The 12178-nt window shown below is 41.4% G+C and overlaps 2 protein-coding genes across 2 annotated transcripts in view; both read left to right on the top strand.

Moving 5' to 3' along the window:
• The window catches only part of LOC149452141 (uncharacterized), a 408968-nt gene that overhangs the window by 134752 nt on the left and 262038 nt on the right, over positions 1-12178 (top strand). The window lies entirely within an intron of this gene.
• LOC149452147 (uncharacterized) overlaps positions 6102-12178 on the top strand; it is a 107110-nt gene continuing 101033 nt past the window's right edge. The window contains exons 1-2 of the mRNA XM_089689717.1: positions 6102-7366; positions 7451-7535. Of these exons, the coding sequence (XP_089545843.1) occupies positions 6102-7366; positions 7451-7535 (1350 nt within the window). The remainder of the gene's footprint in view (positions 7367-7450; positions 7536-12178) is intronic.

The raw sequence follows: 12178 nt of genomic DNA, 5'->3' as shown, positions 1-12178 counted from the left end.
TGTCCCCATCAATATGTGGACAAGGTGCTTTGTGGGGCTCCCAACCCAAAGCACCCCCCCATGTTGAGGGCATGTGTCCTGGTATGGTTCAGAAAGGGGGGCGCTCACCACCCCTTTCCTGACCTGCCAGGCTGCATACTCAGATAAGGGTCTGGTATGGATTTTGGGGGGACCCCCATGCCATTGTTAACCAATAGCCATCCGGCCAATAGCTGTTTGATGGCCAGGAAAAGGCTGTAGATTTCCAGGTGGAAGCCATATGGCGTCCTCCCACACATGCACAGTTTTCGCACTTGCAGAGCGCACAGCAGCGCAATCTTTCACTGGCTGTGTACCTCGAACATAGCCGATGACAGATCTGAGTACCAGCCCCCGTTGCTGATACCATGTGACCTGTTGTGACCAATCACAGCAGGTCACATGACAGTTGTATACAATGGATGGCTTCATTCATGCCATCCATTGTATACTAGTGTGTCTAGCTGTGAATGGTCACAGCTAATCACATGCACATATCATGTGATTAGCTGTGGCCAAATTACAGCTAAGCACAAAAAAAAAAAACCCTGAATGAATCGATGTCATTCAGGTAAATGCTTGTTTATAGCAAAGTAATTCTTTGCTATAAGCAAATTGTGTAAGAAAAAAAAAAATACTGATCACTTCCCCAAAGTAGTACAATGTTACTATAGTAACATTATACTACTTTGGACATAGTGAAATATAAAAAAAAAAATAATAAAAAAGAAAAAAATGTAATAAAAATTTAAAAATAATAATAAATATATATATATATATATTTTTTTTTTTTAATACTGTCACCAGTCAGTGTCCCTGATCACCGCCATGCCAGTTATATGATGACGCTGTACTGCACTGGTGACAGGATGTAAAAAAAAATAGTGAAAATCATTTTTTTAAATTTTTTCATTTTCCGAAAAATTCTGACAAAAAAAATACAACTTAAAAAAACTCGCCATGCCTCTTATGAAGTACATCGGACTGTCTACTCTGCAAAAAGGGGTCATTTGGGGGATATCTGTACTGTCCTGACATTTGGGGGATATCTGTACTGTCCTGACATTTGGGGGATATCTGTACCGTCCTGACATTTGGGGGATATCTGTACTTCCTGACATTTGGGGGATATCTGTACCGTCCTGACATTTGGGGGATATCTGTACTGTCCTGACATTTGGGGGATATCTGTACCGTCCTGACATTTGAGGGATATCTGTACTGTCCTGACATTTGGGGGATATCTGTACCGTCCTGACATTTGGGGGATATCTGTACTGTTCTGACATTTGGGGGATATCTGTACTGTCCTGACATTTGTGGGATATCTGTACCGTCCTGACATTTGAGGGATATCTGTACTGTCCTGACATTTGGGGGATATCTGTACCGTCCTGACATTTGGGGGATATCTGTACCATCCTGACATTTGGGGGATATCTGTACTGTCCTGAAAATTGGAGGATATCTGTCCTGTCCTGACATTTGGGGGATATCTGTACTGTCCTGACATTTGGGGGATATCTGTACTGTCCTGACATTTGGGGGATATCTGTACTGTCCTGACATTTGGGGGATATCTGTACCGTCCTGACATTTGGGGGATATCTGTACTTCCTGACATTTGGGGGATATCTGTACTGTCCTGATATTTGGGGGATATCTGTACTGTCCTGACATTTGGGGGATATCTGTACCATCCTGACATTTGGGGGATATCTGTACTGTTCTGACATTTGGGGGAATATCTGTACTGTCCTGACATTTGGGGGATACCTGTACCGTTCTGACATTCTTGGACCTCAAGAAATTAGATTGGCTGTCAGTACTTCAGGATTGATCAATATTCAGATCTATACCATAGTTTGTAAACTCTATAACTTTCCTACAAACTAAAAAATACATCCTAATTTGGGTTATTTTCACCAAAAACATGTAGCAGAATACATCTCGGCCTAAATTTATGAAGAACAATTATTTATTTGCAAACTTTTATAACAGAAACAAAGAAAAATGTGTTTTTTAAAAATGTTTGGTCTTTTTTTGTTAATTTAGCAAAAAAATAAAAACCCCAGCGGTGATTAAATACCACCAGAAGAAAGATCTAGTTGTGTGAAGAAAATGATAACATTTTAGTTTGGGTACAATGTTGTATGACAGCGCAATTGTCATTCAAAGTGTGAGAGCGCTGAAACCTGAAAATTGGCCTGGGCAGGAAGGGGGTAAAAGTGCCCGGTATGGAAATGGTTAAAAAAAAAAAATTGTCATGGAAGGTTCCTCTCAAATTCCATACCAGTCTCGATGGGCTTGTTTTTTTTTAATTGCTGGGCAGTGCTGACAATTCTTTTGACTTTCAGCTGCCATCGGGGAGCCCCACTGACACCAGGAACATGAATGAATGTCTCACTACTAAAATACTGCGTGACTTCATCATAGAACTCATGCCGGATATTAGTAACTGAGCGGTATCTTCATACTCAGATGCGGTAAGACACCTCTCAGTTCTTTGTGTTCGACATTTACTGTAGAACATTCTGTAGGTTCAGATGTTTGACCGCGACCTGAACAGGGGGGTGTTCGGCCATCACTATTTGTGGTCTCAGGATTAGTAGAGTTGTCTTGGCTATTGCTGGTCTTTGTCTTGTTACATTTCGGAAGCTGATTGGTCTCACCGGTCTGTTGTTCCTTGATGGGTACTTTGTGTAAATCATCCTCTTTGATTCTCTTTCCTGATTGTTGAGCTCCATTTGTATCTTTGGTGTCATTATCTCTTCCCTCAGTTGAGGGTTTTCTTGGTGTAATTGTTACATTTTAGACTGAATTTCTAGGATAGATCTGTGGGGGTATTTTTAGTGTTTTTAGCTCTTCTCTCAGCTTCTCATTTACATTTTTGTCACCTGTTTTTGAAGTTTTTCTTTTAATTGAACAAAGTCTCTCCCTAGCTGAGATTAAGCTTGCAATTTTTGGATCCTTAGATGTACTTTCTGAACGTACCTGCAAATCGAATCCAAGCATTCTGGTTATCAACTCATACTCCCACCAGGCATGGATTGAGCAGGTGAACTCCATAATAATACATGAAAACCTAACTTCTCCTAGGAGACTTATGGCTCTCTGGCAGAACTGGCTGGATACTCCGGTACTCACTCCCCATACTTCATTTGTCATAGGTTTTTATAGGTTTAACTTTTTTAGGCCCCTAAAAATGTACCCTACTAAATGGTAACTACATTGGAGGCCGATACTTGGTGTATGATCCTGTAGACACAGGCCTACTTGAACGGAGTCAGCTCTCTATGTATGTACTGGGGAGAGTTACTTGCCATGTACAGGTGAATTGTTCTACGTTGCTTCTTATTTCTCTTTTCATTTGTTTATAGAAAGTAAAAGTGACACCAGAGACAAAGCAAGTTATTGTTCTGTATGATCTGTAACATTGCCACAACTGCTTATACATTAGAATGTATGACTCCATTGTCTGGGCTGAATGTTGGATATACTGTGTGCACTTAAAAACTTAAATAATACAATTTAGTTGAATTAAAAAAAAAATTATATATATATATACAGTGGGGATCGAAAGTTTGGGCACCCCAGCTAAAAATTTGTATTAATGTGCATAAAGAAGCCAAGGAAAGATGGAAAAATCTCCAAAAGGCATCAAATTACAGATTAGACATTCTTATAATATGTCAACAAAAGTTAGATTTTATTTCCATCATTTACACTTTCAAAATAACAGAAAACTAAAAAATGTCGTCTGCAAAAGTTTGGGCACCCTGCAGAATTTATAGCATGCACTGCTCCCTTTGCCAAGCTGAGACCTGCCAGTGTCATGGATTGTTCTCAATCATCGTCTGGGAAGACCAGGTGATGTCAGTCTCAAAGGTTTTAAATGCCCAGACTCATCTGACCTTGCCCCAACAATCAGCACCATGGGTTCTTCTAAGCAGTTGTCTAGAAAACTGAAACTGAAAATAGTTGACTCTCACAAAGCTGGAGAAGGCTATAAGAAGATAGCAAAGCGTTTTCAGATGCCAATATCCTCTGTTCGAAATGTAATTAAGAAATGGCAGTCATCAGGAACAGTGGAAGTTAAAGCAAGATCTGGAAGACCAAGAAAAATATCAGACAGAACAGCTCGCAGGATTGTGAGAAAAACAATTCAAAACCCACGTTTGACTGCACGATCCCTCCAGAAAGATCTGGCAGACACTGGAGTTGTGGTACACTATTCCACTATAAAGAGATACTTGTACAAATATGGTCTTCATGGAAGAGTCATCAGAAGAAAACCTCTTCTACGTCCTCACCACAAAAATCATCGTTTGAACTTTACAAATGAACATATAGACAAGCCTGATGCATTTTGGAAACAAGTTCTGTGGACCGATGAGGTTAAAATTGAACTTTTTGGCCGGAATGAGCAAAGGTACGTTTGGAGAAGAAGGGGCACAGAATTTAATGAAAAGAACCTCTGTCCAACTGTTAAGCATGGGGTTGGATCAATCATGCTTTGGGGTTGTGTTGCAGCCAGTGGCACAGGGAACATCTCACGAGTAGAAGGAAAAATGGATTCAATGAAATTTCAGCAAATTTTGGATGGTAACTTGATGCCATCTGTGAAAAAGCTGAAGTTAAAGAGAGGATGGCTTCTACAAATGGATAATGATCCTAAAAACACCTCAAAATCCACGGGGGATTACATCAAGAGGCGTAAACTGAAGGTTTTGCCATGGCCTTCACAATCTCCTGACCTCAACATCATTGAAAATCTATGGATAGACCTTAAAAGAGCCGTGCGTGACAGACAGCCCAGAAATCTCAAAGAACTGGAAGACTTTTGTAAGGAAGAATGGGCAAAGATACCTCAAACAAGAATTGAAAGACTCTTGGCTGGCTACAAAAAGCGTTTACAAGCTGTGATACTTGCCAAAGGGGGCAGTACAAGATATTAACTCTGCAGGGTGCCCAAACTTTTTCAGATGCCATTTTTTAGTTTTCTGTTATTTTGAAAGTGTAAATGATGGAAATAAAATCTAACTTTTGTTGACATATTATAAGAATGTCTAATCTGTAATTTGATGCCTTTTGGAGATTTTTCCATCTTTCCTTGGCTCCTTTATGCACATTAATACAAATTTTTAGCTGGGGTGCCCAAACTTTCGATCCCCACTGTATATATACAAATGATGATGTACATATGCTTTCTATATATATAACACAGGTGTCAAACACCTGTATCCAGATCCTGCCCTCTAAGTTATTTCATGTGGCCCTTGCACCTCTCCTACAGGTACCCCCTTGTCTCCTCCCCCACCTTGTCTCAGGAGTCGGCAGCAGAGAGGAGAAAAGAACTCCTCTGCCAAATCCTGCACCTCTCAGTGCAGCTGCAGCATCCCCTCATCTCCACCTCCCTTGGTCTCAGCATTCAGCAGACTCTGGTAATTGAGTCAACTCCTCCTCTGGTCCTCCTCCAGACCCTGCACTTTCTGCTTTCCAGCTCTGCCCCCAAAGGATATGCACAGTGATGTTAGGGAGGGTGTGGGGTTCTTGGCATCTGATGTAATGGGGGGGTGAGGTGCTCGGACATCTAGTCTTAAAGTTACAACTGGCCCTTTGAGGACAACCATAATGCTGACACAGCCTGCGATGATATATAAGATATATTTAATAATGATCATTAAAAATAAAAACTAACTTTAGCCCTTTTATATAGAATTCTGATTTTTTTTTTTTTTTTTGTACAGGTGGATTGATGAACCACGTTTTTGGTCATGCTGGTCTTCGTGAATACAACTCAGTCACATGGGAAACCAAACGTCTGGGTGTCTTAATTGACTGAATGTTTTTATTGCAGTTCACTGGAGGAGTCACACAGGACACAAGTCATATCCGTGTTCTAAATGTCATAAGTGCTTTGGGTCCTCTTCAACACTGATCCAACCTCAGAGGACAACATGAGAAAAGTCATTTCAGTGTTCTGGAAGTGACAATTGCTTTACAGTAAAGTCCAACCCATTTATACATAAGAGGAGTCATTTCAAGCTATTTCTTGTTTGGAACGTAACAAAGATTTTACAATGGAGGCAAAACATATCACACACCAGAAGGTTCACACTGGAGAGAAGCCATATCAGTGTTCTGAATGTGACAAAGCTTTTACAAGGAAGTCACATCTTATCAGACACCAGAGGATTCACACTGGAGAGAAGCCATATCAGTGTTCTGAATGTGACAAAGCTTTTACATGGAAGTCACATCTTATCAGACACCAGAGGATTCACACTGGAGAGAAGCCATATCAGTGTTCTGAATGTGACAAAGCTTTTACATGGCAGTCACATCTTATCATACACCAGAGGGTTCACACTGGAGAGAAGTCATATCAGTGTTCTGAATGTGAAAAAGCTTTTAAAGGGAAGACAGATCTCGTCATACACCAGAGGGTCCACACTGGAGAGAAGCCATATCAGTGTTCTGAATGTGAAAAAGCTTTTAAAGGGAAGACAGATCTTGTCATACACCAGAGGGTTCACACTGGAGAGAAGCCATATCAGTGTTCTGAATGTGACAAAGCTTTTACATGGAAGTCACATCTTATCAGACACCAGAGGATTCACACTGGAGAGAAGCCATATCAGTGTTCTGAATGTGACAAAGCTTTTACATGGCAGTCACATCTTATCATACACCAGAGGGTTCACACTGGAGAGAAGTCATATCAGTGTTCTGAATGTGAAAAAGCTTTTAAAGGGAAGACAGATCTTGTCATACACCAGAGGGTCCACACTGGAGAGAAGCCATATCAGTGTTCTGAGTGTGACAAAGCCTTTACACAGAAGTCAAATCTTATCATACACCAGAGGATCCACACTGGAGAGAAACCATATCAGTGTTCTGAATGTGACAAAGCTTTTACAAGGAAGTCACATCTTATCAGACACCAGAGGATTCACACTGGAGAGAAGTCATATCAGTGTTCTGAATGTGACAAAACTTTTACACGGACATCAAGTCTTAACACACACCAGAGGATTCACACTGGAGAGAAGTCATATCAGTGTTCGGAATGTGACAAAGCTTTTACACAGAAGTCACATCTTATCAGACACCAGAGGATGCACACTGGAGAGAAACCATATCAATGTTCTGAATGTGACAAAGCTTTTTTAACCAAGAAAGAGCTTATCATACACCAGAGGGTTCACACTGGAGAGAAGTCATATCAGTGTTCTGAATGTGATAAAGCTTTTACATGGCAGTCATATCTTATCATACACCAGAGGATCCACACTGGAGAGAAACCACATCAGTGTTCTGAATGTGATAAAACTTTTACACAGAAGTCAATTCTCATAGCACACCAGAGGGTCCACACTGTAGAGCAGCCACATCAGTGTTCTGAATGTGATAAAACTTTTAAACGGAGAGGAAACCTTGTCATACATGAGAGGGTTCATACTGGAGAGAAGCCATATCAATGTTCAGAATGTGACAAAGCTTTTACAGGTAATGCCGGGCTAATCTATCACCAGAGGATTCACAAGCTTGAGCTGCATAGAGGAAACTCCAGAGAAAAAAGGGGCAATATTAAAAAAGTCACAGCTGTCCCATTAGGTTCACAGGCCCAATGTCTTCCCACAAACTAAGGAAGACATGATGCTACTTAAAAAAAAATCTTTGAACAAACAGGACTCTAATGATCAGATTCATTGGTTTTAGTGCTTATGTCCATCATAAACACAGCTAGAAGGCCTGTGAATATTTTACCTTTGGACATTTCTTCAGACAAGCAGCAATGACTGAACTGTATTCCTCATCTTTCTCATCTTTATCCTTTTTTATGGAGCATTGACTGAACATGTAATTCATTTTCATCATTCACTAACTGAGCTATGTTCCCATGTGTTTTCTTCATTGCCAGAATCTGACCAACCAATACATGACCAACAATGCCTCAGTACCAGAGTCTAGGATGGGGTCCAATGTCTTCTTGCCAAGCCTCTGAAACCTCATTAGGAGAGTCCATTCCAGGTTCTTTTGAGAACTGATACATCATAAGCTAGGCTTGAGGGCTCCAGCTAAGCCCACCTTGTCCACACCTCCCATTACATGTACCACCTCCTCTCCCATGATCAATGCCTCCTTTCCATGTTCCATCTCCTCTCATGGATGACATCTTTGCAGACAGGTCTGTAGCTGAGATACCAGCCAGATAGAGGTCTCTGTTTGGTTAGAGAGTAACTTCTTAAGCTGGTGTAGGCCTTCCAACACTGAGTTAATGCTGTTTTAGGGGATGTATTCAACAGTACCACCTACTCCCAGCTGGCCACTTATGTTTCATCTGGTTTTCTCAAAAGGGATTCTATCAGGTGAAGATTGGATGTCTTTGTTATCTTTTTTTTCTGTCCAGCTATTGCTCATCTCCATAAACTATTCACACGGTACAACTGCAAGAGATCTGAACTTACAAAGTGCTAAGTGTGCGGTCATATTCCTACCACTTCTTCTGGGAGACTGAAATTCCTCTTATTGGGGTTCACTTTAATGACTCTGAATGAACGGGTCCCTTTTTGGGGCAAAGTTTGCAAAGAGCGCTAATTATTCCTGGAAATGCTAAGACATCGGCACTAAAGTGTAACAATGGGCAAAATCAATAATTACATAAATGGTGCAATCTGTCATTAGCATAAACGTTTTATGTTTTTCCAAGTCTCCCCTTGTAACATTTTTATTACCTGTTGACCCTCCCAGTAGATCTGATTTTTTCTGCTTCCTGTAGAAGGCCAAGCTATTTGGCAAAAATGAAAGTTAGGGGGGTTGGGAAACACCATATAACACTGCTGGGGGTGCTTACAACTGTCATCTTCCATTCATATGGTGGGTTGAACCTAATAGAAATCCTGTTGCTGTAACTGCTGTAGAAGCGTTAGCTGAAGTTGGACTTTACTTGTGTATCTTACTTATAATCTATCTAAGACTTCCCTGTACAGGGTGACAACGCTGCTGTGTAATGTTCCTGCAGACTGATCAGGGTTTTCACCCTGTTACAGAAGGTGAGAAATAACAGATCTACAGACAGGACCAACAGATGATACAACTATGTTGCAGAGGGAACTCTGGGAATGCTAATGACAGATTGCATTACACATTCAGTTAGCAGACTTCCTGCTGTTGGTCTGATGTTTGAATTGTGTTCTGATATTTACTGTCCTGCTGTAAAAGGTGTAAATGATTGCCCACATGTTTCCTGTATAGCAGGGACTACAAACTCATATCAGGAATATTAGGATGGGTACTTACCCGAGGGGGTCACCTTTTTGGATTTGGAAGAAACATTTCACATGGTTTCTTTCCATTAATGACACTGACAAAGGGAGTTTCACTTACTTCACTAACAATAGGAGAGCCAATCACAGGCCAGTACCATTTCATGGTTTCTCAATGTAATTGCAGAATGTTTAATCCCCATTGGTCCAATGGATTCCTAGTCCTTCCAGATAACATTTGCTTCTTGTGTAGAAGGAGCACCCTAAAATGTCTTCCCTTCAATTCCACCCATAGCTTTACTTGAGGTTATGTTGCCCCTCCCCCCATATCTGTAAGGGAAAGCCTCAATTTCTCCCAATACTCCCCTGGCCTTCCAGTGAGAAGAAACATTTTCTATGGATTGGAGCTGCTTTATGCAGTGAGCCCTTCATAGACGGGATGGGGAATCTAAGATAAGTAAGATGGACCGGAGTACTGGAGTCATGGATCAGATAACCAATGACACCATTGATGTTATTGCAGAGCTGACAGCAGAAGTGGCTCCACCACCTAAGGTGGTGTCACAGGACTGCTTGGCAGCTGACTATCTCTTGGCAGACCAAGGTGGAGTCTACAAACTGGTGTCAGATAGAGAGTGTTGTACATTTATATTAGATAATGAGGATCTCAGAAGGGGATATCTACACAAGGTAAAGGAGTTCCAACAGGAACCTGGGTGGGAGGAGGTGGGATCCAATGTTTTGGATGGGTTTAGTTGGAACCTGGTTGAGTAATATGGTGGGTTTGCGTCTTAAGCCATTAGTCGCTATCATAGTTTTGATTTGGAAATGTTATATATTGCTGTATTTTCTTTCACTGCCAGAGTTTATTTTGCTTTTGTTTTTAGTTATATTCACATTTTAGGCCATATGATTAGTTAAACCCCAAACATTTCTTTTATTATCTGAAAGCAGAGACTCTGGAGAATATAATGGTGGTAGTTGCCATTTTTCATGTCACAGAATATTAGTACAGCTGTTTATCAAATACATATTTTCTGTAAAAAAGATAACGTTAGTGCACAAAGAACACAATATATGACCCAATTTGTTTGGTGAAATATAAAATATGGGTTTGGCATCAAGTATATAGATACCAAACATGTCAAACTTTACAAATTGTGCGTACTTGTGAAATGGTGACAAACTTCAGAACCAAAAATTGTTCAAAGATGACGCTTTAAGAGCCTTTATAGGTTATCAGTTCAGATAGTTATCCGTGAACGATGGCCTCAGAATGATTGTTCTCACTCTCGCTTGTGCAATGATATGTAAAATGTGTCGTGTGATTTGTTTTGTGGGTTTTTATTCTTATAGTGTTACTTAAATTTTTTTCATCTCTCTCTTCACTTAACATGGCTTCTATCAGATAGGGGGTTGATAGCTCCCCGTGATACATATTTCTGGTCACAGGTCCTCTTTAAAGAGACATCAGAACATTATTAGACCCCCAATGTCACCTCTGTACCCCAAGAAAGATGGTCAAGCACAGATCATGCCTAATCAGCTCCTTCCCAAACCATAGTGACTGGAGTATGACAGCGCTGAACCCAGAAGTGACATAATCTCCCACATCCAACATCCATTCACTGAAGGGGAGATCAGAGATCAGATGTTTGCTGATCTCCTCCTGCTCTCACCACTGACACCCACCATGCCTGTCTTGGGCTTGCAGGAGGGACAGCTGAGCCCAGTATACATGGCGGGGGGGGACCTTCAGTGCGGCTGAATCACTTCCACCAGAAAGCCGACAGTTGGCCTAACAAATGTAGACAACCCCCGGGTGCTGTAGCTATAAGGCCGTGCTGCTGCTGATGTAAACCTTACATTGGCCGGAGTGAAAGGGTTCCAGTAATGTACATCTGCCAAATCTGTATCTGAGGAGACCATAGAAGCAGCATTAGAAAGAAATGTGAGCATGGCTTCAGTCAGGCGATGGTCCTGGTGGTCATGGTCTTGTTCTCCATCAGGTCCTCTCACCTTGTAGATGGTGACATGGTCTTGTTCTGTGGGAATGAGTAGGAGGGGCTCGGGGTTCTCTTGTACCCAATCAGCTTGTTATGGATAAAAGATGAAAGTGTCTTCTGGGAATTTACAGGGATTTGGATGTTTAGAGGGTCACATAAGTGGGCGGGGCTGGTATTAATGAGGGGTGTGTCATATGTTAATCAGTTTCTTAGCAAATATTATATAAATGGTATAAATAGATCCTTGAAATGTAAACAATCTATCTCTTTTCTTCTGTTGTTAAAGTGTCACATATATATGATTAATAAAGTTGAATTATAATTTCATCACACAATACCGTGGTCTGGGTTCTTCTACAACACATCCCCCCAAACATGTCCTCTTCCAGTTATAGGGGTCTGGTGGAATAGGACACCAGCTGATGGTATCTCTTAGGCCCCTTGTACATGGGGGGTCCAGTCCCTGTGGGTGCAATGCTGGCATTATAATACACCTGGTAGGCACAGGTACAGCATCCAGCCCCGCTGCCTGCAGCCTGTCAAAGTCTACACTACAGCTGGACGGGGCTCAATGCTGCACCACGTTTACCTCGTGTTTAGGGCGCTCCATGTTCAGGGAGAAATGACCGCCATCCTGATCAGACAAAGCATAAAGAAGATGTAGGCAGGTGCAGTCTGCTTCTTCTACTGTAGGGGGCCCCCAACCAGGGTGACATCCCAGCCTGGAGAGGAAGTCGGGGGACACTTGGTTTCTCTGTGGTTTCCCGGTTCCTGGAGACTGTGTGGAATGAAGGGGTCCATGGAGTCCTGGAGACATTTTTAATTTTTTTGTTTACATGTTTTAAAAGCCATTTATACCTTAAAATTACTGAAAACCCCCAA

This window comes from Staurois parvus, unplaced genomic scaffold (genome assembly GCF_062004578.1).
Source record: "Staurois parvus isolate SC_StPar_1 unplaced genomic scaffold, SC_StPar_1.0 ptg000494l, whole genome shotgun sequence".
Lineage (NCBI taxonomy): Eukaryota > Metazoa > Chordata > Amphibia > Anura > Ranidae > Staurois > Staurois parvus.
Note: the sequence above shows the minus strand (reverse complement) of the source record. Positions and strands in the feature narration are given on the sequence as shown.